The sequence below is a fragment of the Aythya fuligula genome, chromosome 8 (assembly GCF_009819795.1).
Source record: "Aythya fuligula isolate bAytFul2 chromosome 8, bAytFul2.pri, whole genome shotgun sequence".
In the NCBI taxonomy this organism is placed as follows: Eukaryota; Metazoa; Chordata; class Aves; order Anseriformes; family Anatidae; genus Aythya; species Aythya fuligula.
In genome coordinates this window covers 17,622,523-17,645,716 of record NC_045566.1, presented here as the reverse complement: position 1 = coordinate 17,645,716, position 23,194 = coordinate 17,622,523, and the positions used below count along the sequence as shown (strand labels likewise).

Sequence of the window (23,194 nt, the reverse complement as noted above, 5' to 3'; positions counted from 1 at the left end):
ATAATCTAACGTTCCAGAGACTATAAATTTTCTTTTTACTCATTTAACTCCTAGAATAGCAAAGTACAGTGTTTAGAAATTTAGAAGTAGCTATTTGTCATCTTTTAATCTCCAAAAACTAGCAAAACATAAGAAAGGGTGTTGGAATCCGACCTCAATGAAAATATTAGGTGGACATATTCATGTGATGTTCATTACCTCTGATACTGATCAGAAACAAAAGTGAAAGAAAGAAAGAAAATTATTAATCCTTTTTCCCTGACCTCACTAGCACCTAGCAATACCAGTAGTTAAACTTCTTTGCATTACATATTCTCAAAATGACTACCTGCACAGGGCCAACCTTCCACAGAGAATTCACTGAATCTTGTTAGCAGTTGTTTTGCTTAGTAGTACAAGTGTTTACTAAAATTACCTAATTCTTCTTCCATGGTGGGACCTTTATTTTGGGAATTGGAGACACCGAGCACTCTGTTAAATAATATAGAAAATGCACTGCCCCAGACACCTGAAAAGGAAAAGTAAACAATGAATGGAGGCTGGTAGAAGGAAAAAAAAAAAAAGAGAAAAAAGAAAGGAAGAAAAAAAAAAGAAACCACCACTTACCGCACTATTTAAGTAGTTGCTTTCATTCTGAACAGACCCCTGATTTTAGAACAAACTCAGGTTTACCAGAAACCAAAACCTCAAAATTTCAACCCATGTTTCTGAAATCTTTCAAACGTCTAGCTTCCAGCAAATAGCAAATTAATAACTGTACTTCTCGTTTTATTCTTTCTGTGAATGCATTTAAAACCACTACTACTCAACGCTACTGAAATTAGTTTTAAGTTTCCCTCTGTAGCATACTCACCCATTAAGAAATGCAAAGGATTTTCATTGTACTTCTTCACCACTGTCCCCATAAAAAACTTGCTTCCAAACAAATCAGGAGACATAAAAGTGCCATACTTTGCCATACCAATCTCATATGGACTGAATTCCACCCAGTCTGCAAAATAAGAAATAAAAAGTTTGTTCTGTTAGCAATATCAATCTGAAATAGAGGATGAGCATACCTGAATGAATAAGACCCTGTCCAAGGAAAGTAACTGACGGTAAATTAAATGCTAAATTTACAGCCAACAGTAATGACTCTTACATCATGCAAAGTCAAAAGTTTTATTTCAAATGAAGAACAATCTCATGCCACAGTGAAGAAAGAATTCTCATTCTCTTTTATCACAACAAAATTTGGTGGAAAAATAGAAGGTTGGAAAAACAGATGTAAAAAAGTAGCCATCAGGAATGAGAAAAAACAAAATGACATCTGTTTTTCATCTCATGCTTCCATGCAATTCCCCATCACATGAAGTGCCAACATGGCAAAGTTTTCTTTTCACTGGGATCCTACCAAATATATCATCCAAATATGCAGATGAAGACAACAAAGGCAGCAGAAACATTGTTTGAAATCACAAGGAAGGTTGTTATGTTGTGAAGGATTACAGAAGAGGAGACATTTGGATTCCATCAAAAATAGTTCCCAACAAGAAAATGCAAAGCTAAGAGACAGTCAAAGAAATTATTAGTACCAAATTATGACAATAAAATGTTGTAATGTTGTTTCTGATTCAATCAAAAAAACTTCAAAAGCAATTTCCATTTTACAGTGTATGTCCTTTTGGAAAATGGATTTTTAGCAGACTTTGAAATATTTTCTTTGGTACCAGTGGAGTTGCTAATATCTGAGAACTCACTTAAAAATCCCCCCAGGTCATAGGATGCCATCCACTCATCCAGGTATTCAGTATTTCCATTGAAATGTTAACCAGAACGTTAACCACTTGTACTGAAAAGGAAAGATTTAATTATGACTATTGTGAGTTTCACTGGTGGGGCAACACTATCTACATTGTCAGAGACAACATCCTATTTTCCATATCAACCACACAAAAATAAATTTTCATTGTTACTGGAACAGAGGGAAATTCCTTTGAAGACCCAGTCCAGGAATTTAAAGCTATTTCCCTTTGAGTACCATCAACAGCAGTTGGCAGATATATATTTCAGAACCATGTTGATAATTAAACTATTTAGAATTAGAATTAATTTTATCTGTGATAGTCCACCTTTTTTTTTCCACTAAAGATGATTATTTCTCAAATCATGTACCCCACTCAGGAAATAAGATGTCTGTCTTAAAATTAAAGGACTTTAACTCTGCCATTCCTGAAGCTTCTTGAGATAGCGGCCATTCAAATGAGCAGGACTTGAATGTCCCAAGACACAAGTCTCTCCCCGAAAGTCAGAAAGTGAGAGTGGAACCCCATACAAAGAGAAATACTTGGTGTTTCAGGGAATTTCTGTCTCAGTTAAGCAGGTTAGTTCCTTGCTAGTGGCTTGAGCCAAAATGTACTGAAGTCAAAAGTCTCAGTCGTGCTCACTGATTGCAGTTTGGATGTGGTCCTCATGTAAGAGCATATACATACCAGCCTTCAGCTGGCTCTCAGAAGGGAAGACAAAGGTAATAATTTCCCAACAATATACACCTAGCAGCTTCAGGATAGGGCACATAAATGCACAGACAGCACTCACACACACACACACACTCACACAAATGCTGATAGCTACCGTCAGTTTACTACAAGTAGTTTCAAGAGCAAAACCCTATAATCCAAATTTCAACTGGTCTGGCATTACAGCAGTAGGAGAAGTGGCAAATGAGGCTGTTAGAGGGATGGAAGCATGCAATACCAAAGCCAAACGTTAAATTACACTCCCCTCTTTAACACTGGATATCAGTATCTCCTTATCATTAAAGAAGCTATCTTAATAATAATAATAAATAAAAAATAAAATAAAAAGCTGTCACTTAACTAAATCACTGCAATTATGTTCAGTTATAATGATTATTGCAGTTCTGAGTATGTCCGGAGCAACCAGGGTCAGGAATACTATGGGCTGGGAAAACATGCAGAGCCTGGGGCATGAAAACTATTACTAGCTACATGAAATCTTGCACCATCACTTCTCAAAGGAATGTTACCTGATATAATTAATGCATTTCAACTTGAAACAACATGAACTCACCTATGACTATAATCTAGTAAATAAGAAAGTGTAAACATTTTTATTCAAAACCTTCTACATACTTCATACAAGAAGTAGCTGTTCAGTTCTAAAAGGAGAAAAGAAGCTTAAACAGAAACAATCAAGATCTAGCATTCTATATGATAACAAATGTGATGGTCTCAAAAAGGGAAAACAAGATCCATTGACAGAGGCAATGCCTTTTTTGTAAGCTTGAGAATGATAAGGCTTGAGAAACTTGACCAGCCTTCAGGTAGTTCTGGACTTCTTTAGAGACCATTTCCAACCTTACTGATTCTATGATTATTACTGAAATATCATTTTGTTTTTTAGAAAGAACAAATTAGGAACCCAAATAAAATTCCTCAGAAAACAGAAGGTCATCTGTAGTGGGTTTACGTGGCAGGGTTTTGGTAGCAGGGGGACCACAGGGGTGGCTTCTGCGAGAAGAATCCAGAACCTGCCCCATGTTAGGTAAGGGCCCCGCTGCTGGCCAGAGCCAGGCCAATAAGCAAGGTTCTTTGCGCCACTGTGAGACCATATTTAAGACAGGTAAAAAAAAAAAGTTTTGGACACAGCAGCTGGGAGAGAGAGAGGAGTGAGAAACAGCCTTGCAGGCACCAAGGTGAGTGAAGAAGGAGGGGGAGAGGTGCTCCAAGCACTGGAGCAGAAGTCCCCTGCGGTCTGTGGTTAGGACTATGGTGAAGTATGCTGTCCCCCTGCAGACCATGGATTACCACGGTGGAGCAGGGTTCCACGCTGCAGCCCATGGAGGAGACCATGGTGGAGCAGGTGGAGCAGCACTGACAGAGGCTGTGGCCTGTGGAGGACTGCTGCTGGAACAGATTCCGTGCTGGACCTGTAGCCTGTGGAGAGGAGCAGTTTGCTGCTGAGGGATGGACCCCGTGATACGGACTCATATCTGGAGCAGTACTTGAAGATCTGCTGCCTGTGGCCAGCCCACACAGGATCAGTTTGGGAAGGACAACATCCCATGGGGGGACCCCACGTGAAGCAGGGGCAGAGAGTGACCGAGAAGGTGCAGTGGAGATGAAGCATCAGGGACTGACCACAGCCCCCATTCCCCCATTCCCCTGTGCCACTTGGGAGGAGGAGGTAGAAAAGGGTGGATGGGGGGAAGGCATTTTTGGTTTCTTTCCTTTGTTTCTCACTTCTCTAGCTTGTTAGTAATAGGCAATAAATCTTACTATCTCCCTACTCTGAGTCTGTTTTGCCTGTGACAATAATTGTTGAGTGATCTCAGTGATCTCCTCATCCTTATCTCAACCCTTGAGCAATTTGTGTCATATTTTCTCCCCCTTCCCATTTGAGGAGGGGTAGTGAGACAGCGGCCATGGTGGAACTCGGCCACCCACCCAAGTAAAACCACCACATCATCAAAAACCAAAATAGTTACACATATGTTCAAATGAAAAGCCTTCAGACTTTTAAGGAAAAACGCAGACATTCTTCTATGAAAACTATAAATTCATTTACAACTTTGTTTTCTATTATGAACAAATTTTTGGCAGCAACTCTCCCACATACTCTTTTTCAGAAATCTGGATATTATTTGATTTCTAAACCTTGGGCAAGCTGCTTGGTGCTTCCCTTCTCAGTCACAGATAACTACATAGGCATATATATTCCTGTGTTTGTACAGCACCTAGCAAAACTGGATCGTTTCTCAAGTGAGGCTACTGGATGGCACTAAAAGCTGTGAAATAAATGAAAGCAAAAGCCTCTTTTATATTACCAACAGTACTTTACACTGTGCAAGAAGTAAAAAGGAGTTCATTTTTAATTTCAGTCTTCTTATAAAGAAGAATAATCCTGCCTGTCTGAAAACGTTTCCCTTTTACTGTTTGATATATTAATGTTAAGCAGCTTTCTGCTGTTGGAGAAACACCAGTTTTTTATTTTGACTCCTGTAATCTGCTTACCTACTTTCTGTATAAGCAACATTCTTTTCAGTTGGTAGGAAATCTTTTTTTTTTTTTTTTTTTTTTTTTTTTTTTGTAGAAGATAGAGAACAAAGCTTGGTCACCACTTATCATTCCACAGAAACCGAAAACAGTGGTAGGACTCATTTCCAGGGACAAAGAGTGAAAAAAGGCAGTTGATCTAAAATACACTCATTTTGTCTTTCCATTTTACTTGGTAATACAGACAAGTAAAGATGCATCTTAAAAGCCAAGAAAAGGCTCAATTCCAGGATTTGCCATGAGGAATATGCCTATTCAATATCTATTCTCTAAAGCCTGTAACTCTGATAGACAGGTGCCCACATACTGCACCAACCAAATTAGTATCCACATAAGGATCTGTTTGCTTACTCCTGAGTAACTCCTTGTTATCAGATTCTGCTGTCAGATTCCTAGAAGTCACTGAGCACATGTCCATTTCCCCATCATATTCTAAAACTATCACAACTGTCCTTCTGATGTGTTGCTTTGGTATATACTTTGGCATCACAGCTTCCTATTCTTGTTTTAAATTAAATCTCCCTGTAGTTGGTTCACAACAGTGTGAATTTTGTTAAGCCCGAAGGAATGTTTAGTATCATGCCAAATTCTTTCCTAACCCTTGCCATGACAATAATAATTTCAAAGTGTACCCAAGTTGCATGATGGAATTATTCTCCGAAGTTTTTCAAAAACAATCACGCACATCTCTCTTCTTTTCTCAAATGACTCCACACAGATTGAAAACATACCTGCAAACATAAGCTCTGAGACATCTGGTTTGACATGGAGACATGTAAAGAGTGGGAGAGCACACTGTGCTTTATTGATTTTCTCCTTCATGTTACTCAGAGTGGTGTCCATTCTCTGCACGAAAAGAAAGAAGTTATGTCCAAAAGGATCCCATAACAGCCTGCTGATATTTCAGAGACTACTTTTTTTTTTCTAGAGTTCTCAAATACAGGACAATGGGCAAATTCGTTTACTTCCAAGAAAAACAGACCAAAAGAATTTGTAAAAGGAAGCAATTTGCTTGAATGCCTTTTATCTGCACAATTCAGGAGGAAAGGAGTAGGCAAAGAGTTGATAGGAAGGTGCATTGCATCATTATATAATGCATTATAGAATCCAAGATAACATGACCACAAACAAAACTGTATTGTTGGACAGTGCAAGTTCTTCCCCTCCATTACTTTAACGAATAAAACTAGGAAAAACCTTCTCTTATTCAGAACTGTCATTAATGATCATATGTTTTCCAATCTATGCTGTTTCTGAGAAGTCAGGAAAGATTGTCACTAGGAAAAGCAAACAGACCATTAAGAGGCTTACATTCGCTAAGCAAAGGCCTGCATCTTCCTCAAATAATATTCTGGTGTCCGCAACCAAAAACAGACTGAAAATAATTACAGCATAATAGTACTAGGAAATGTTATCTCTGAATAACCAAGAGCTTTATATCCATTTTTCACCAAGTGTATCAGCTTCAGATTTAAGCTAAATATCTGTGCATTTGTTTAACTCCTTAATAAACAGGGACTTCTAACCAACCTCACAGGATCATCAACACTCCTTTATCGTCAGAAACTCACTTTATATATCAGTTACTAAAAGCTATGTTGCCTGTTTTTCAGTATTTTAGTGTTTAAAAACTAACTGTAAAGTACACTTATGAAATTTGTAAGTGTATATATAAAACAAGTCTGTGAATCTATTAACACATTGCAATCTTATGATAAAATCAAATCTAAATTCTGCTTACCTGACTCGCTTGAACTTGAAGACTATGTGCTCAATTCAGTCAAATAGGATTTGTCAATAATAAAATACAACGCTATGAAGTGCTACTGCTATTTCTCAGAAAAAACAATACTAGAGATGTGTATCTGGTCTTTCCCCTTGTAAGTAATATTTCATTAAGTAAATGCTGCTTTTCTTATAGCAAAATGTGCATAAAGGGGTTGCAATATTTTGTAAACTTGTGTTGAAAATGCTTGAGCTGTAATTTTCATGGATGATATATAATGCTGAAAGGATGCTGCAAATATCCAGCAGTTGAGTTCATTTCCACTGCACATGAATGCATGATGTTTTCCTAGCTCTTAAAGAAATGAGTACCATTCAGAAACACATCCCGGAGCAAGAAGGTATTTTATGAGTTTATTATCTAGTATCCACTCAACTATAACTTTAAATATTAAAAAAAAAAAAAAGCATCAGACTTATTACACAATAGTTTCACAACTCCAATAATCATAAAAATGCACTCACATTATGGATAAGTGTTTCACCTATTAGCATTCCAAAGATATCTGTGAATGTGACAGGCTGTCCTGAGCTTTTTTTATTCCACAGTGCTTCAATGTAGCGTTTGACTTTCTGAGGAGTGAGCAGCAGAAGTGGGTTGTGACTCACAGAGTTCATCAATTCTTGATTAATCTCCTTTGGTCCTTTTTCTGGAAAATCCGGATGTGAATACAAAGTTGACATGTACCTGCAACAGAAATAGGCTCTGTGAGTGCCAAACCCTGTTGTTTTTTTTAGGTGCCCGAACCATACAATAATCCCATAAATAATTGGATACAATAACTGATTAAATCAGATTTTTTACTCACTGTTTACACAATAGTCATTTTTTTTTTTCAAGACATAGGAAGCTAAATAATTTGTTCTAAATAGAAACTTACAAACACATATTCTTCAGACACTTACATATCATTTATGATGTAAAAGATTAAAGAGTTAATCGTTTACCTGTTTAAGGGATAATGGACAGAATTGTTGAAGGCTGAAAAATCAGACTTTCAAGTTGTCACAGTGTGCCTAAGTTTGGAGGACTGGATATTCTATAAGCATACATAGATAGTTCATTCACTCCAAGATCTACCCCTTTTTGTTGCTCTTCAGTGCATAATCACTATTCAAAAATTACTAAAATATACTAGTTTATTAGTGTATTTTCCAGGATCTAGGTGTTTTCATAATAGCACGAAGCATTATGACAACAACATGTGCAGGGATTTGAGTCTGAGGATTTGGAAGAAGCCTATCAGGCAAATCTCAATTTTGTCATTGAGTAACTTTGGAAACTAAAGTTTTGTTTACTCAAAACAAAGTTTAGACATGCATGTAGACAACTGTGGTTTTCACTTTATTGGTTTAGGTAACAGGATGGTTGAAGACTCTAGACAGGCTTTCCTAATCTACTAGAGGCTCCTTTCACTATTATTTATTCCATTAGTTGGCTCAGGTATACATACCATACTGCAGGCATAATTTTGCGTAGCAGTTTCACACACACTGTGTAAGTTTGGCTCTGAGATCACTGCCCTGCAATTTACTTGACAGAATGATGAACCTTGTCACATGCATGATGTAAGGACTTGATTCATTAAGGCCTTGCACAGTTGCTAAAGCTTAGCATGCACGTCAGTTCGTGGGTGGAACAAACACAGCAGCAAGCTTCCATCTAAGCAGAGAAAGGAAAATGCAGGACGAAGAATTCAGTACAAGGTTGAAGCAAGATGACAGAAACAATCAGGGAAGTAAACGCATTGCTCCGAAGTTCGGCATGCATCTGAGTGAACAAGCAAAAACCTGCCTCTCCCTCCAGGAAAGGGATACTCCACCCTTCAGAAAAAAAAGAGAAGAAGAGAGTATTATTCCCAACTAACAGACTGCATAGAAGAAAAGAAAGGAAAAAGGAAAGGAAGAAGGGGAAGGAAGAAGGGGAAGGCGGAAAGGGGAGAGGGAGAGTGAAAGGAAGAAGGGAGAAAGAGAGAGGGGGAGGGGGAGGGGGAGGGGGAGGGGGAGGGAAGAGAAAAGAGAAGAGAAGAGAAGAGAAGAGAAGAGAAGAGAAGAGAAGAGAAGAGAAGAGAAGAGAAGAGAAGAGAAGAGAAGAGAAGAGAAGAGAAGAGAAGAGAAGAGAAGAGAAGAGAAGAGAAGAGAAGAGAAGAGAAGAGAAGAGAAGAGAAGAGAAGAGAAGAGAAGAGAAGAGAAGAGAAGAGAAGAGAAGAGAAGAGAAGAGAAGAGAAGAGAAGAGAAGAGAAGAGAAGAGAAGTCAAAGTGTTAATTTATTTATTCATCAAGCAAGGAAAGTCCAAATAGGTGACAGTAAAAGTGAATTTGTTTAAATACAACTTTTTGCAGCATATGTTTCTGACTGAATCAGTTTGGATAACCTTGCTATTTTAATAAATATTCTACAGGTTTCCATTGGGTCAACCTTGTATTCACACCTGAGTTTTCTAGAAAAAAGACCACATGCCCAGCTGAGACCTTTCAAGAATATGGACTATAAATCCAACCCTAGAAAGACAACGAAAAGTCTTCATGTAGCATTGCACAACTCAATTGCTCCTCATCCAGTCAAATGAAACCTTCAACTTTTGAGGAAAATTTGAAACAGTACATCTGGATGGCTTAATAGTCAGTGGTAAATCTGCCTCTCCAACCATTAGTGACAGAAAATGCAACAAAGGCAAGTTTGGGATGCCAACCTCTTGTAGTTAAATCTGAACACAAGCTGTTATTTTAGTCCATAGGTTGTTCTGTCAATTCAAATGCTTCCAGCATTCTGAAAACTTCCTATTTAGTATGGGAGCAGGGAGCAAGCTTCACCCAAAATCACCCAAAAGGGTAATTTGCAACAATTTTTATAAAAGCCAACAAGACAAAAGGCAGTGGATTCATAACACTGGGCAGGGAGAAGAGCAACCCTCTTATTCAGAAGACTGGTTAAGGCAGACATAACACAGGTTCAAATTAGTCTACTGCCTACAAAGCTCTGAGCCTGTAACACCCAGAGAGTGCCTTTCACAGTGACATCACTGATTTTCTCCTGCTGATGTTGTTCCTGTTAATGACAGGATGAAGTATTCATTGAGTCAGACAGAAGGACATCATAACTACTTGATTAGGGCATTTTCAAGTTGAGACATCTTGGAAGATCTTCTCTCGCATCTGATTGACAAATTGTTTTAAAAAGCCACGGTACTTTGTAAACGAAACAGTGACAATAACAGTGATACAAAGCAAATCACATCACATATCGGCATGGCCATCAGCATTCTTCCCTTCAAGCTGGAATACATCTGCTCAAATTTCCTTATGCTAAGAAATGATCCCTGAACATGTCTTGGACATTCCCAGTAAATCTACTATGAAGTTTATCTACTACTGAGTCTAAAATGGGACAAAAGATCTTTCAATGATTTTGAGAATCTTCAAGATGTACCCCAAAAGGATATAATCCACTTGGAATGGAATGAGTCATCATTCAGTCTAATTGATTTTTTTCTTTTATTTAATAAGAAAAAGAAAACCAATCAAAAATATTTCGAGTTTATATCAATAGCTTGATTTTTTTGGTTCACCTAATAAGAAGAAAAACTCAGTTACACAGTTCTAATATGCACAGCATTGACCACTGATACAGAATCGTGGGTGTATATGTGTAGCATCTCTTTCCATCTATTCCTGCTACCAAAGCTAGGAAGACCACCTGGAGTCTGAGCTGTCCTCATCCATCCTTCCAGGCACTCTAGAACACCTCCACTAGCAGATCTGCTCCACTGCCATGCTGTATAGTAAGACAGCTGGCTCCCTAAGCAATTTACCTGTTGATAGTGTGTACATAAAATAGGCTGTGAATCACAACCTTAGAAATAAGTTAATTCTCATGAAAAATTGTTCTTGAGCTTCCTGAAGAAATACTGAAAGAAAAACAAAAGAAAAAATCCTTACCATGTGGATCCAGAGAGGCCAGCAATGTAAGTTGCACAGTCTAAAACTCCTGATTCATAAAGTGCTTTCATAACTCCAGCAAACCCTACCATGGCACGAAATCCACCTCCTGAACCCAATACTGCTATCACTGGTACCTGCATAGATGAGAAGAACACAGTATGAACAACTCACTTCTGATAAAGACTTAAAGTAGCAAATAAACGTTACTCATCAGTCACTGGCCAAGCATACCGTCCTTGTGCTAATAAGGTCACAATTGAGTGATCCTCACAGCAGAGATGAAACCTACAATTTTTCTAGCCTGTGCACAGACACAGGTTAGCCAAACAGAAAGTATTCTGCAGTGTCTTAGTGTCACATGTGTAAGAGCTTCCTATTTATGTTGCACCCAGGGGCGGGCCACCAGTAACCAAGAGGTGCCAACAAAAGGCGTGTAACAGCACCTCAGTGCTCATCCATGTGGGCACAAGTGATATAGATGAGCAGATGAGAGATGTTTTTCCCCCTCTTGTAGCAGAAATGCGGGGCACAGGGGGCCACAGCTGTGGCCTGTGGAGTTGATCTTTTCCGTTTTGAAGTGGAATGGTTTAGGCAGATGTTACCACGCCTAGGCAACATCAGAAGAAGACTCCTGTAGTCTTGCTCATGAAGCCTTGCTTGATGATGAGGATGGTCCATTCAGAAAATAACTATCAACTTAACCAAAAGAGTGAGGAACATCCTCCTGAACAGACTCTCTAATTAAATGAGGAAGACTTCAGACTAACTAGTCATCAACAGAGAACTACACGAGCAAAGGGTGCAAACACTGCAAATGCAGGAGGTATGCATGGGAGAAAGCTAGTGGGGAGACTTGCATATTCCCTCTCAGGAGGGAGAGGGCTCAGAGGCTCACCTCAGAAAGTCTCTGTATTAACATACAGAGACTGGACATGAAACAAATAAAGATGGAAGCTCATGTGCATTCACAGTCACGGGATGGCACAGCCAGTGATAAAGACCTGGTGGGACAACAGGCACACCTGATGCACTGCCATGGAGGTGTGGAGACTGCTGAGGAGGGATAGGCAGGGAAGACGGTGCAGGGGGCTATGCTCTACAAGAAGGCAGCTCCTTGACTGCACAGAACATCGGGATGAAATTAGACACACATCTTTTGGGATTTTGTGTGTCAAGACGAAAGAAAGTTGTGGCAGTCCTATTCACATTGCCTAATCAATTGGATGAGGTAGGTAAGGCTCTCCCTAAAAGAACAGCAGAAGTCTCCTGATCTGGCTGTGGTCCTCACAGGGCAGTTTAATCCCCTGCTCAAAGGGCAGCACTGTGCAAGCCATCAAAGAAGTTTGTAACAATGACCTAAAGCACATGCTGGAGGGGCTGACTAGTAGTGCTGCACCTCACTGCTGCTCACATACATTAAAGGATCAGGGGACAAATGTGGCCACTGATAGCTTCCTGGGCTGCTAGTCCTCATGAGGTGATGGAATTCAGGATCAGACCAAGGCTGGGACGATGAATATCAGAGTTGGGACTCTGCAATATTCTAAACTCTGGATTATCCTGGGACTTGCTAGACGGAATCCTCCCAATTTTCTCTGTTGACTGTAAATTAAGCACTGATAATGTAGTCCTTTCAGAGACACCTGGGACTAGCTGACCTCCAGAGCTTCCTTCCAAACACTATTTCTATAATTCTGTTGAATCATATTTTTCATTTACTACATGCTGACAGGGGACAATATAGTCACTGTGCAGAATCCTTCATTTTAGGTTCTTTACAGGCACAGAAGGGTAGTGCTTCAGTTTTTCAATTCTTCAGGTCAAATAGTAAAACATATAGAGAGGGTGAAAGTCAAATACTGACTCTCCTTTGCATCCCGTCTACTGAAAAAATGTACAGAATTCCCAGCTCAATTTACTAGCACAGATTTGCGGCACTGCTTCAGACTTTAAAATACAGCCAATAAGTCTACAAATCAGCTGTAAACCAAGTCAGGTCTCGGCAACAGTAAGCTATTGCCCCCACAATGTTCTCGTACTTAGAACACTAATTGCTGAATATCTTTAGAAGTAGAATTTATTTGAAGATATCTCCACCTGTAGTAAGACTTCTTAATAAAAATATACTCTGATTTTTTTTTGAATGTTTGTCCTGATTATCCCTAATTGAGGAAATAAACAAAGTAGAGAAGATATTAAATGCAGTTATTTAATAACTTCTTAGTCACTAAACCACAGAAATTTTTAAAGCAATCTAAAGACCAGCTTTAATCCAAATGATATCTAAGTGACAGAGCCAAAGACAGCAAAAGTTACTAATAAGAAACAGAAGAGAGACTAATAGTATTTTGGTTAGGAGTTTAAAAGGAGTTTAAACCCTTTTATTTAAACCCTTTTATTTAGTTTAAACCCCTATATTTGATAATAAAAAAAGAATATTACTAAATAGCATGAAGACAGTCTCAGATTTAAAACAACCTTGCAAAAACTATCAGTGAGATAAGGAGAATTTATGTGCATCCTTACACCTATTTAACTGCTAAGAGAAAACTGAGCAAGAGCAGATTCAGTTACAAGTGATACCATATTGAAAACATATTTATAGGAGTTTTATGTTATACTTCTTTCCTTCTTCTGGAAATATGACAGAAAAAAAGAAATGCCCGCTTGATACCAGCATGAAGAGTTTTAGACTAAGCAAGAGTCCCACCTGGCTTTCAGAAACCAAGAAGAATTTTCCACTGTTCAATGGTGATAAGACAAAAACCTCTTAGTTGTTACTAAGCGTAAAAAAATCACACACTTGTGCAGAAAGCCTGTATCTGATCAAACCAGTAATCGGTCAAAAATTTCACTGAAACTCAACGTAAGCTGCCAATGGATGGGATTAGTTATAAGAAAAGGGACCACGTGATTACTGAGTTTTTTTCTATAGGCTCCATACTTTAAGCAGTGAAATTCCCTTGTGGACCAAAAATGTATAGCCCCTTGGAAATGACCAAATAAGGTGAGACATTTCCTGAGGCTTCTGTTCTGCAAAAATTACTTACTCTTGATGCAGTAAGATTATTTGATTATCTTCTTTATAAGTATTAAGATTTAGTAATAGAAACCACAGGTATTTATTGGCATCAGCATTCATCATGCATATCCAGAGATAGCTATCTATCCAAAAATGACAAAACAAAGGTAAAGATTTAGGACATGCCTGTTTTGTTAAGCCAACACCCCAATAACGGAGCAGTTGCTTTGAACAGAAGAGCCATATTACTAATCAGAAATTTAATAATGTACGTTAGGCTTTGAAAGCTCTTTACAAACACTACCTCATTAATCCACATAGACAAATCCTAACAGGATGAAGAGGGTGGTTTGCAGGTGCAAGCCTGGAAAAAGTATGCATGAACACTTCCAAAGCACCACTATTCAACTAATCTATTCATCAGTAATGTGGCACGAGCACAAGGGAAAATGTGAGTTTCCTTCAGAATGCAGAGATGTCTGTAAGGAGGATCAACAAAGAATGTCAAGAAGAGTCACTAGCATCCTGGCTGCAAATTCTTCCTGTATACTTAACCCACAGAATCAGAGATTCCTACACTGGGGGAGGATGGATATACAGAGAGGTATGTGTATATATAGGAATCTCTCAATTTCCACTTGGTATCAAAGCAAAGGATGAAGAGTTGAAATCTCTACTTTATTTCCAGAAGTGCAGTTCAATGAAAGAGCTCTAGAGTAGAGGGCAGTAGCTGAAGCAAGCTTCCCACATTAAATAAACCTCTTAAACACTGAAAAAAAAAATAAATGGAGAGAAGCATCTACTGCACTTTTGCATCCATTTATTTTAGCCAATCTAATCCTAGTTGACATGTAGATCATAAGCAAGGTTATGACAATAAAAGTTCTCTCCTGCTATGAAGAGGAAAGCAAAGAACATATTTGCTACTACCAAAGAGGTAGCTTTATTAAAGCAGCATTTCAGCTGCAATTCAGTTTCCAGCAGGTTTAAGTGAAAGAAATGGTGAAATCTGAAATTACATACACCCATCTTACATGTTCTGCTCTAGGATAAGTAAGGGAGAGGCAGGGTGGAAGTAGCTGCAGGCAGAGGACAAAGGGAAAAGAAGCAAGAAACCATCTCATCGTTGAAAAAGAATGGAGAAATGAGATTGAGGCATGCATATGCCTCCATGTATACAGGCTGTGGCTAATGCACTCCGCTCATCTGAGGGACTCTGCAGCTGAAATCCTTTGTAAAAGCTGTGTAGAGAGAGGTACTAATTCCACTCAAGCAGATTAGTAAACATAGATTCACAAGTGGTACACAAGAGAAGTCACACAGGAAGCCAACAGCAAAACTGTGAGTTCAGTTCAAGAGTCCTGGTGACAAAAGCCTACTGCTCTAATCCCTGGCCATACTGCCACGCTTATTTCTATATGGTGGCATCTTTTCCTAAACAACCAAAGGGCCAGGCCAGCATGGCTTTCTTTTTCCTATGGTTGGTCTGCACAGCACCCAAGCTAGTTTTGAACAAACCAGTCTAGATATAATCCAAACAAGCTCCGCTGAGCAGGACTTAACAATCTCGATGAAGCATTTCATCAACGCATTTGTATTGCTTCTAGAAACCAAGCAGCATTGTAACACGGGGAAAGGCTCAGTGCAAAACATTTCTACTTCAACCCTTGGGCACCTCATTTCACCAAGAGCTGACTGTTTAATCTCTTTAACTGGATGTGAAAATAAAAAGCATTTGGGAAACAAGATCTCAGAAAAGCGAGCTCTGAAAAAGACCATCTCAGTCATACTTTTCAGTAACCTGGCAAAAAAAAAAAAAAGCTGAAATACATTAAATCCTGTTTTGGGAATGAATGGTGCAGATGTTTTCGTCCAACTGCCCTGGAAACACAGTGCACAAAATCCAGACAAAAATGCCTGTGGTGTGAAAATATTTGCTATGGGGGACATATATATTATTAAAAATTGTTCTGCAAATCCAGTCTGAGAGAATTAGAGAAGTCTAATTGATTTTTGTATTTTTAGAAAATTGTTTAAAGCAACAAAAATTATCAAATGAAGTAATAACACAGGTACGAGAAATCTCATCCTTTGTGTTTTCAGAATGTGTTTCAACATTAAGCAAGGAGATTTGGAAGTACACACTTATCTACCATTCAGGGATGCATAATTATTTCACAGGTATTAAAATCCCACAGCATCCCTGCAAGGCACACATGTTGCTATTCACAGATGAAGAAACTTAGATGAACTCTGAGTAAGTGACTTGTTTAAGATCAAACAATGACTCATAGGCAGCTAAGAATACTTATGTCTCCTGATGCCATGTTAAGACTTCAAACATCCTATAAATCCTCCTGCTATCTCACATCTCTAGCAATAAAAATAAAAATGACAGGCTATAAGGACAAAACTGTATTTTAATTTGAACAAAAAGGATTTTTCATCACTAGAAGCAGCTAAAAAATTTGACAAGTCAGCTTAGAAATACACACTTGGCGTATGAAAAAGGGGAGGATCACATTACCTCAGTCCTTCTAGGGTTGATAAGCCTACAAAAAGAGATTACTGCCTGGTCTTGGAAGATGCAGCTACACTGATGAACTTTGAGACAGCGAAGGATACCAAGGGAAGATGATGATAAAAAGAATATGAAAGCTTACCTAGCTTTTGCAATAATGAGATTTACTGATGCATATATACCACCTGCATAGAACTGACACTTTAGGCACTAAGCATCACTCCAATCCTACCTGGATCTTGGCAGAACATCTTTGCATCTTTTCTGAGAAAGATATGTCTGCTGAAGAAGATCAGAACAATGTCATCCAGAAATATCTGCTCAGATAAGATTTACATGTATCAACAATAAAATAACTTCATTGATTTTATTTTTTTTTTTACAAAAACAACCTTCAAAATGTTTGTACACAATGTGCGTGATATATACCTCTACAAATAAAATATCCACAATATTCTCAAATTCTTTCATCTTCCTCAGAAAAAACATTCAAGCACATTTTATTAAGCAAGAAAAAGTTCAAAAGTGCATGTCAATAACACCTTTATTACCTACTGAAAACTTAATAGAAATTTAGAAGGCAATTCTTTTATGTTGGTTCCAGTTTCTGCATAAGACTGTCATATTCTGTTCATACTAAAATGCACAGAAGGAACCAGTGTCTTAAAGCCAGACTAATTCACTGATTCTGTTAACTGCTTGACCCACCCCGAACAGTCATCCTGTCCCAATGCTGGAAGCAAAACACTAGGCAGGGAACAAACAGGGAAGAAAGAGGAGGATGGAAAAGCTAGAACAATAAAAGTAACTGGACCTGGACCAAGCGTATCCTTCATTAACTTGAAATAAAGCACTGCTGTACAAAATCACTGAAAGCGTAAGTAGGGTTCAGCACACTTCCTCACTTTAATGTGACCCAAACCTTCATCAGTCTATCTAGCTCTACTGGGTTGACATTTTAAAGTACAGAGCACTTGTGAGTTGATGAAAGCTGCAGCTTCTGATACCCTCTAAGAATTAAGCTCCATAATCCTAATCCTATAAAACAAGCAAAGGAAAAAGAGAGGAAGGAAAGAAAATCAATTCTCAACTGACTCTGACATCAAAACAGCTCGTTTCCTGCCTGATCCTTTAGACATGAAGGCCATACAGCCAAGGCGATGTTAAAGAGCACAATCTGAAGATCAAGCATGCAAGGGCAGGTTCCACCATTGTGTGCATGCCCAGAGCCACCACATGTTCCTTGTGCAGCAGATACTGCACGTGCCCTTCAGGTGTTTTTTCAGATGACGATCTCGGCTCAGAATCGAGACCTTAACAAAGGTCTTCAGCATCAGGAATAACAAAGGAATTCAGCATCAGAGTAGAATAAAACACAGGGATACATCTCCTTCCATGCAGAATTCTAACCCCAGCATAGCCTTCAAAGAATTAAAACAAGCCAGATTAGAAGTTACATCAGTTTGTTTAAGGTGCCAGTGCAGATGAAGAGCTGTGATTTCTATCTGACGATGGCATTTATGCAGTCTTGTCCTCTTGCATATAATGGACATACCTTATTTAAGTGCATCTTTTCTCCTGCCTTAGGGCAGGAGAAAAATTGTTCCCCATCCTAAACGCAGTATGTACACAGAGGAAAAAGAAACTTTTCTGCTTTTCTTCTCTCTCTTTACATTAACCCCTTCTACTATCCACAGGGGATACTAATCTTGATGTGAACTCTCCAAACTTACATCACGGGAAGTGGTCAAGTTCTTGCTGTTTTCTTCTCCTAGAAATGACTTCATGCTATGCATGATATTATCTTTTCGTTGCTGCCGGAATTTCTTCTCCTCATCACACAAAGCCATACTGAATCGGAGATCTGTTGAAGAGCTATTTTGCAAAACAGATAGGCTTTAGGAAAAGGCATAATTCAAAAAAGAACTAAAAAAACCACACCTAATAAAACAAAGAAAAATAACAAACTTGAATAAAACAAAATAAAAGGTTACACATGCAACAACTGCATCACGTGGGTCTATGGAATGAAGGAAGCAAGGAACAATGACACATTGTGTGGTTAAGATGTGGATTTTATACACATCTTTTAATCCACATTTAAAATCCACATTTAAGATGTGGATTTTATACAGGAACTTCACTGTTCACATACTAGTGAAAACCAGACATTAAATATGCAGCTTCTGGTGGTGTATTGTGCAGTCTTAAAAATAAATACATAAACAATATATATGTGAGTGGACAAGTTCATATACAATAGCCTTGACCCTACAAGCATTTGGAAAGGGGAAAACTATTCATACAAGTAAAGTTGTTAAGTCAATGATACAATTGCTTGGTATTCCAATGTTAAATTTTCGGCTTAGAAATTTGAATTTTCTGCTTATCCATTGTAAAAAGAACTGCAATGAACAACATTCATACACACCTACTAACATTTACTCTTAAGTAAAAGGTACATATTTAGGGAGGAAAGGCCAATTTTGATGCTTTATCCATTCAGCCTTACAATTAATAAGTGTTTGGCTTTTAGCAGGAACTGTCCTGACTGCCAACTGGAGAAACGAAGCCTCTTTTCTTCAGCTTTTTCCCTGCCTTTCGCAATCAGAATTGCAAATAGGGCTGTGTAAAGACCTCAATCCTGTACTTAAATAATAGCTACAACTTCAGCTCCCACTTCTCATTTCAGATAAGGTAGGACAAACAATTCAAGCAGTCTCCTCCTTCAGACCGGTTAACTCACCCAGTCTCATTCCAAGGGTTTGAACTACAATACTTCCAGGCTCAGAGTTTGACAGACCTTGGTTTTTAGCAAAAGGTCTTCAGAAAAAGCCTCAATATTGCCAGCCCAGAAGCTATCGCATGCTGAACACTCCTTTTGTGGATGTGCACCGCTGAATTCAGCAGGAGCCCTCCCACATAACCGCGTGTGTGTGAGCAACAGATACTTGCACTCAGCGATTTGCTGAGATAGCAGTGAGGAGCACACGGATTCTTCCTGGTATCTGCCTCACTGAAACTCCCATTTTTGTAAAAATGTGCTGAAAAATGTTGTGGATACTTTGACACATTCGTTATACTTTTGATAGCACTTTCACAAATCCTTTATGAAAAACACATAATAGTGAATTGGATCTATCTAGTCACACACAATGACTCCTTAGATTTATCTTAAAAACTATTATGTAATAAAATACTGGTAATTAAGAAAAAAGAGGAAAAAAGACTGTCTAGAGGCAATGTTCCATGGAAGTATATATGACACCATGAACTAGAAATCCATACAAGAATCCAAAATCCACATGCCCATCAGAGAACAGCAGAGTTGAACTTGATCGGATGCTTTTGTTTTACCGCTTCAATGCCTACTGCCTATATAGCAGCAACACATAGCCACCTTACATTCACCTCGTCTGAGACATGAAATATCTATAATGTACAAGCCCTCAAAGTTTTAGGGGTGGTCTTTGAGGACCACACACATATCATCTCTAAAAGAATAAAATGATGAGCAAAAATTATCCCTGGGGGATGTCTGTCAGCCTCCAGAGTCATTACATTTATAGTTACAGTGCTCAGCACTGCTATTTATAGTTCCTGCCAAAATAAAAGGACTCTTTAAATGCCTTGTGTTCAGTAACTCATTTTTAGACTTAAAAGGTATTTTTCTGATTACGCCTCAAGACAATTTTTGGTCTTTCACCTAGACAGGCTGAGAAAGGAGAAAGGCATCTAGAGAAAGAAACAAAATTAAAAATATTTTTTAAAAATATAGGCATCCGCATAGCTTTAACGGAAATCCTGCTCCTACTGAGATCTTCACCTTTGACTTCAGTACTGCATGGTATTAACACTTTTTTTTATTAACCTGGTATTAATACTGCATGGTATCAACACATTTCAGGGAGGCTTTGTAATGAGTATTCATATATGGTGAAAGCTAACGTGAGATGCAAAGTTACTAAAGAAGGTAAAATAATGAGGGTAATAGCTGAAGCTTATGTCTAAGAGCCCTTAAAAAGGAAAGTACTTAACATAAGCCATGATGAGAAATTCAGATACAATAGCCTGGATCCTACAAGCATTTGCAAAGGGGAAAAGTATTCATACAAGTAATGTCAAGTCAATGATACAATTGCTTTGTGAACTGCTTGGTATTTCAGTGTTAAAACCAGGAATCTCTACATGATGTTTTCAAGAAAATTATAACAGAATAAAATTAAAAATGTCTTTGCTGCTATTATGTTTTCCAGTTATCTTTTTTTTTTTTATATGAAATACTTACCACACTTCAAGAGACAACTCCAAAGCCATTTCTGTGACCTACACAAAAGAGATTCAAATCTGGTCACATCTCTTACAGAGGAAAAAAAACCACAACATTAACACACCTGGAATATAAAAATACTACTGTCAAGGTGTTTTTAGAATTGTGAGTTTCTTTGAAATGTAACTTTTTTTTTTTCTTTTTAAAATCACACAGTATGATTTCAAAATATACCACTTTATGACAATTACTCATCTTCAGTCTGAAGGGATATAATTGTCTTCACACACTTAAGATCCTTTGTTTCTATTGCCAGCTACAGTTCATCTGGTCCTTGCTTCCTAGTTCCCTGGGCAAATTTCATGCTCAAATGGCATCTGAAACCTGCAAGAGAATGACTGCTCTGTGCTCCATGTGAGCTACCCAATGTCTTTCCATAGTCAAATAAGTCTAAATTATCAATCAAGAAGAGTGATTGATTACAATTTCTGAAAGATGCAAGTAAATTAATGAATGTCACTACAGAATGCTTTCACTTCCATTAAGCATCTGCAAGGCAATATGTTAAAAAGAACAAAACAAAGTAAGAATTCTCCTGCCTCTTCAGAAAAGTAAGTCCAACAAAATGCTAGTTCATTGTCAATACTAAAAGGAACAATTTGACTGTTTTTTAGCACATCTAACAGCTCTGGTGATAACTAGCTGAATAGCTGCATGCACAAAAAATATTTGTGTGGCAAGAGGTGGGAATTTCAGAGCACTCTTGCAGGCTAAATGCGTCTACCTGGCCCATAAGCTACAGAATGGTCTCCTCTGCCTCATTCATAGAGCACTTAAAGGGGTTCCTAGCACACAAAAGGCTAAAAACGATGATTAAAGCACCAATTACACTTGCTAGGCAAAACCCAAAAGCACAGGGCTGCTGGAACTAAGAATAGGCAAGCATCTTCATGTCCCCAGCTCTCTCACAGGGAATGGCCACTGACACATCGGTCCAGCCTTGGAGGTGTGTAACACTCACACGGCATATTCTTTTGCTCCACCTCAAGCTATGAAGGAATCATTCTCCTCCTCTCTGTTGTGTGCTCACCAGGAACAGGGTTAGAACTGGGCCAGCTCCTTGCTCTGCACATTTGCTTCACCCTTGTACAGAGTAGCTACTGAGAGGAAATTGCAAAGCTCCCTGTGGCCTCCCCCCTCCTGCATACCTGCCCAGGTAAAACCTGGTGCTCACCTGGTGCCTTCCACAGTGGGTGCTGTAATGAGGTGGCTAATTAACAAGGTGTGGGGGGGAGGAAGAAAAGGCAAAGAAATAAAGGGTGAACATGAAGAAACAGAGCAAAGAGTCATTTACGGAAACACTTCAAAGGCAGATTAGCAATTACATTATTCCAGCACCTGATATTACTAATTTAGAAAGCACTTCAGAAAACATGCAGTGATCCAATCATTGAAAAAATGTATGTGCACACTATTAAATAAGCCCTTCCAGTGAAATGTTCCAATACAGAAAGTGTATGTCTTTTTTTTTTTTTTTCCCTTATACAGACTGTCATGGAAATCTCTGGAGTACATGTTGTGCATGCAAATAGTCTACACTGGGCTCAGCCTGACTTGATGTTCCTTTACCATTTGCCTATAAATTTCCTAAGGCATTTCCTAGTTAAATGCTATATTTTATGCACAAAACTCTCCTTTTCCAGTAAATGGGCTTTAAGCAGTTATTTGCTGTAACTAAACATACTTTTAAAGTTGTATCACAGTGATACAAAACAGCAGAGCAATCACAAATCACGACCTCTGCTCATATAATAAACCACAGCCCCAAAGAGAAATGCATACGGTATTTATATGTATCATATGGTATATATAAAGATGAGCAGATGTGAGGAATATAATTACAGCTGCTGAATTACATTCAGAACGGCCTCCCATATGTTACTCTAATAGGTCATGATATTTCAATACATGCAGAACAAATTCAATTACACATGGACTTAACAACTACTTCCAGGAGTTTCCGTGCAGACAGGCAATCCTTGTTAAATTGACACATCCTTGTTAAATTTACACCATTTGTTTTGTATACGAGTTTAAAGAGAATAATCCAATCGGGGTTTGTTTGCTGTTTTTTTTTTTGTTTTTTTTTTTTTAAGCAGCATTCACACTAATGCATTATTACATGCTAACTAGGGCTGTGTTACAACCAGCCATTTATTATAAGTGCAATGTATGCTAATAAATTAATTCCTGTTAGCTTTCTGGAAGCCACAGGCATATGTAGTAGAGATAATATACTGAACAGCAAAACGCATGTAACCTCTCTCACTAACAAAGACCATTAAACTAAATTGAACTAAGTGGTGCAGAAACTTTTCTAGAGAGCAAAAGTTTGAAACTAGGCTTTTAAAGAGGATCCTCTCAGAAACGAAAGCATTCAGTGCTGCCGATTTTCTTAATTCTTCTCTCAGTAAGAGCGTAAGGAGATAAATAGTGCCAGTGGGTCAGCCTTGTGTTTAACCATGGCCAGCACTTAATGAACAGGGCCTGCAGAGAACCATCCTTGCCTGAGATACCCCTCCCCAGCCTCCACATTT

General features: G+C 38.4%; 1 protein-coding gene across 1 annotated transcript in view; it reads right to left on the bottom strand.

Annotated features, from left to right (window-relative positions):
* Nucleotides 1–23,194, bottom strand: part of PLA2G4A (phospholipase A2 group IVA) — a 65,481-nt gene that overhangs the window by 17,563 nt on the left and 24,724 nt on the right. Inside the window, exons 5-11 of the mRNA XM_032192312.1 lie at nt 20,616–20,653; nt 18,061–18,202; nt 10,782–10,918; nt 7,308–7,530; nt 5,789–5,903; nt 854–991; nt 416–508 (exon numbers count right to left, since the gene is read on the bottom strand). Coding sequence (XP_032048203.1) covers nt 416–508; nt 854–991; nt 5,789–5,903; nt 7,308–7,530; nt 10,782–10,918; nt 18,061–18,202; nt 20,616–20,653 — 886 coding nt within the window. The remainder of the gene's footprint in view (nt 1–415; nt 509–853; nt 992–5,788; nt 5,904–7,307; nt 7,531–10,781; nt 10,919–18,060; nt 18,203–20,615; nt 20,654–23,194) is intronic.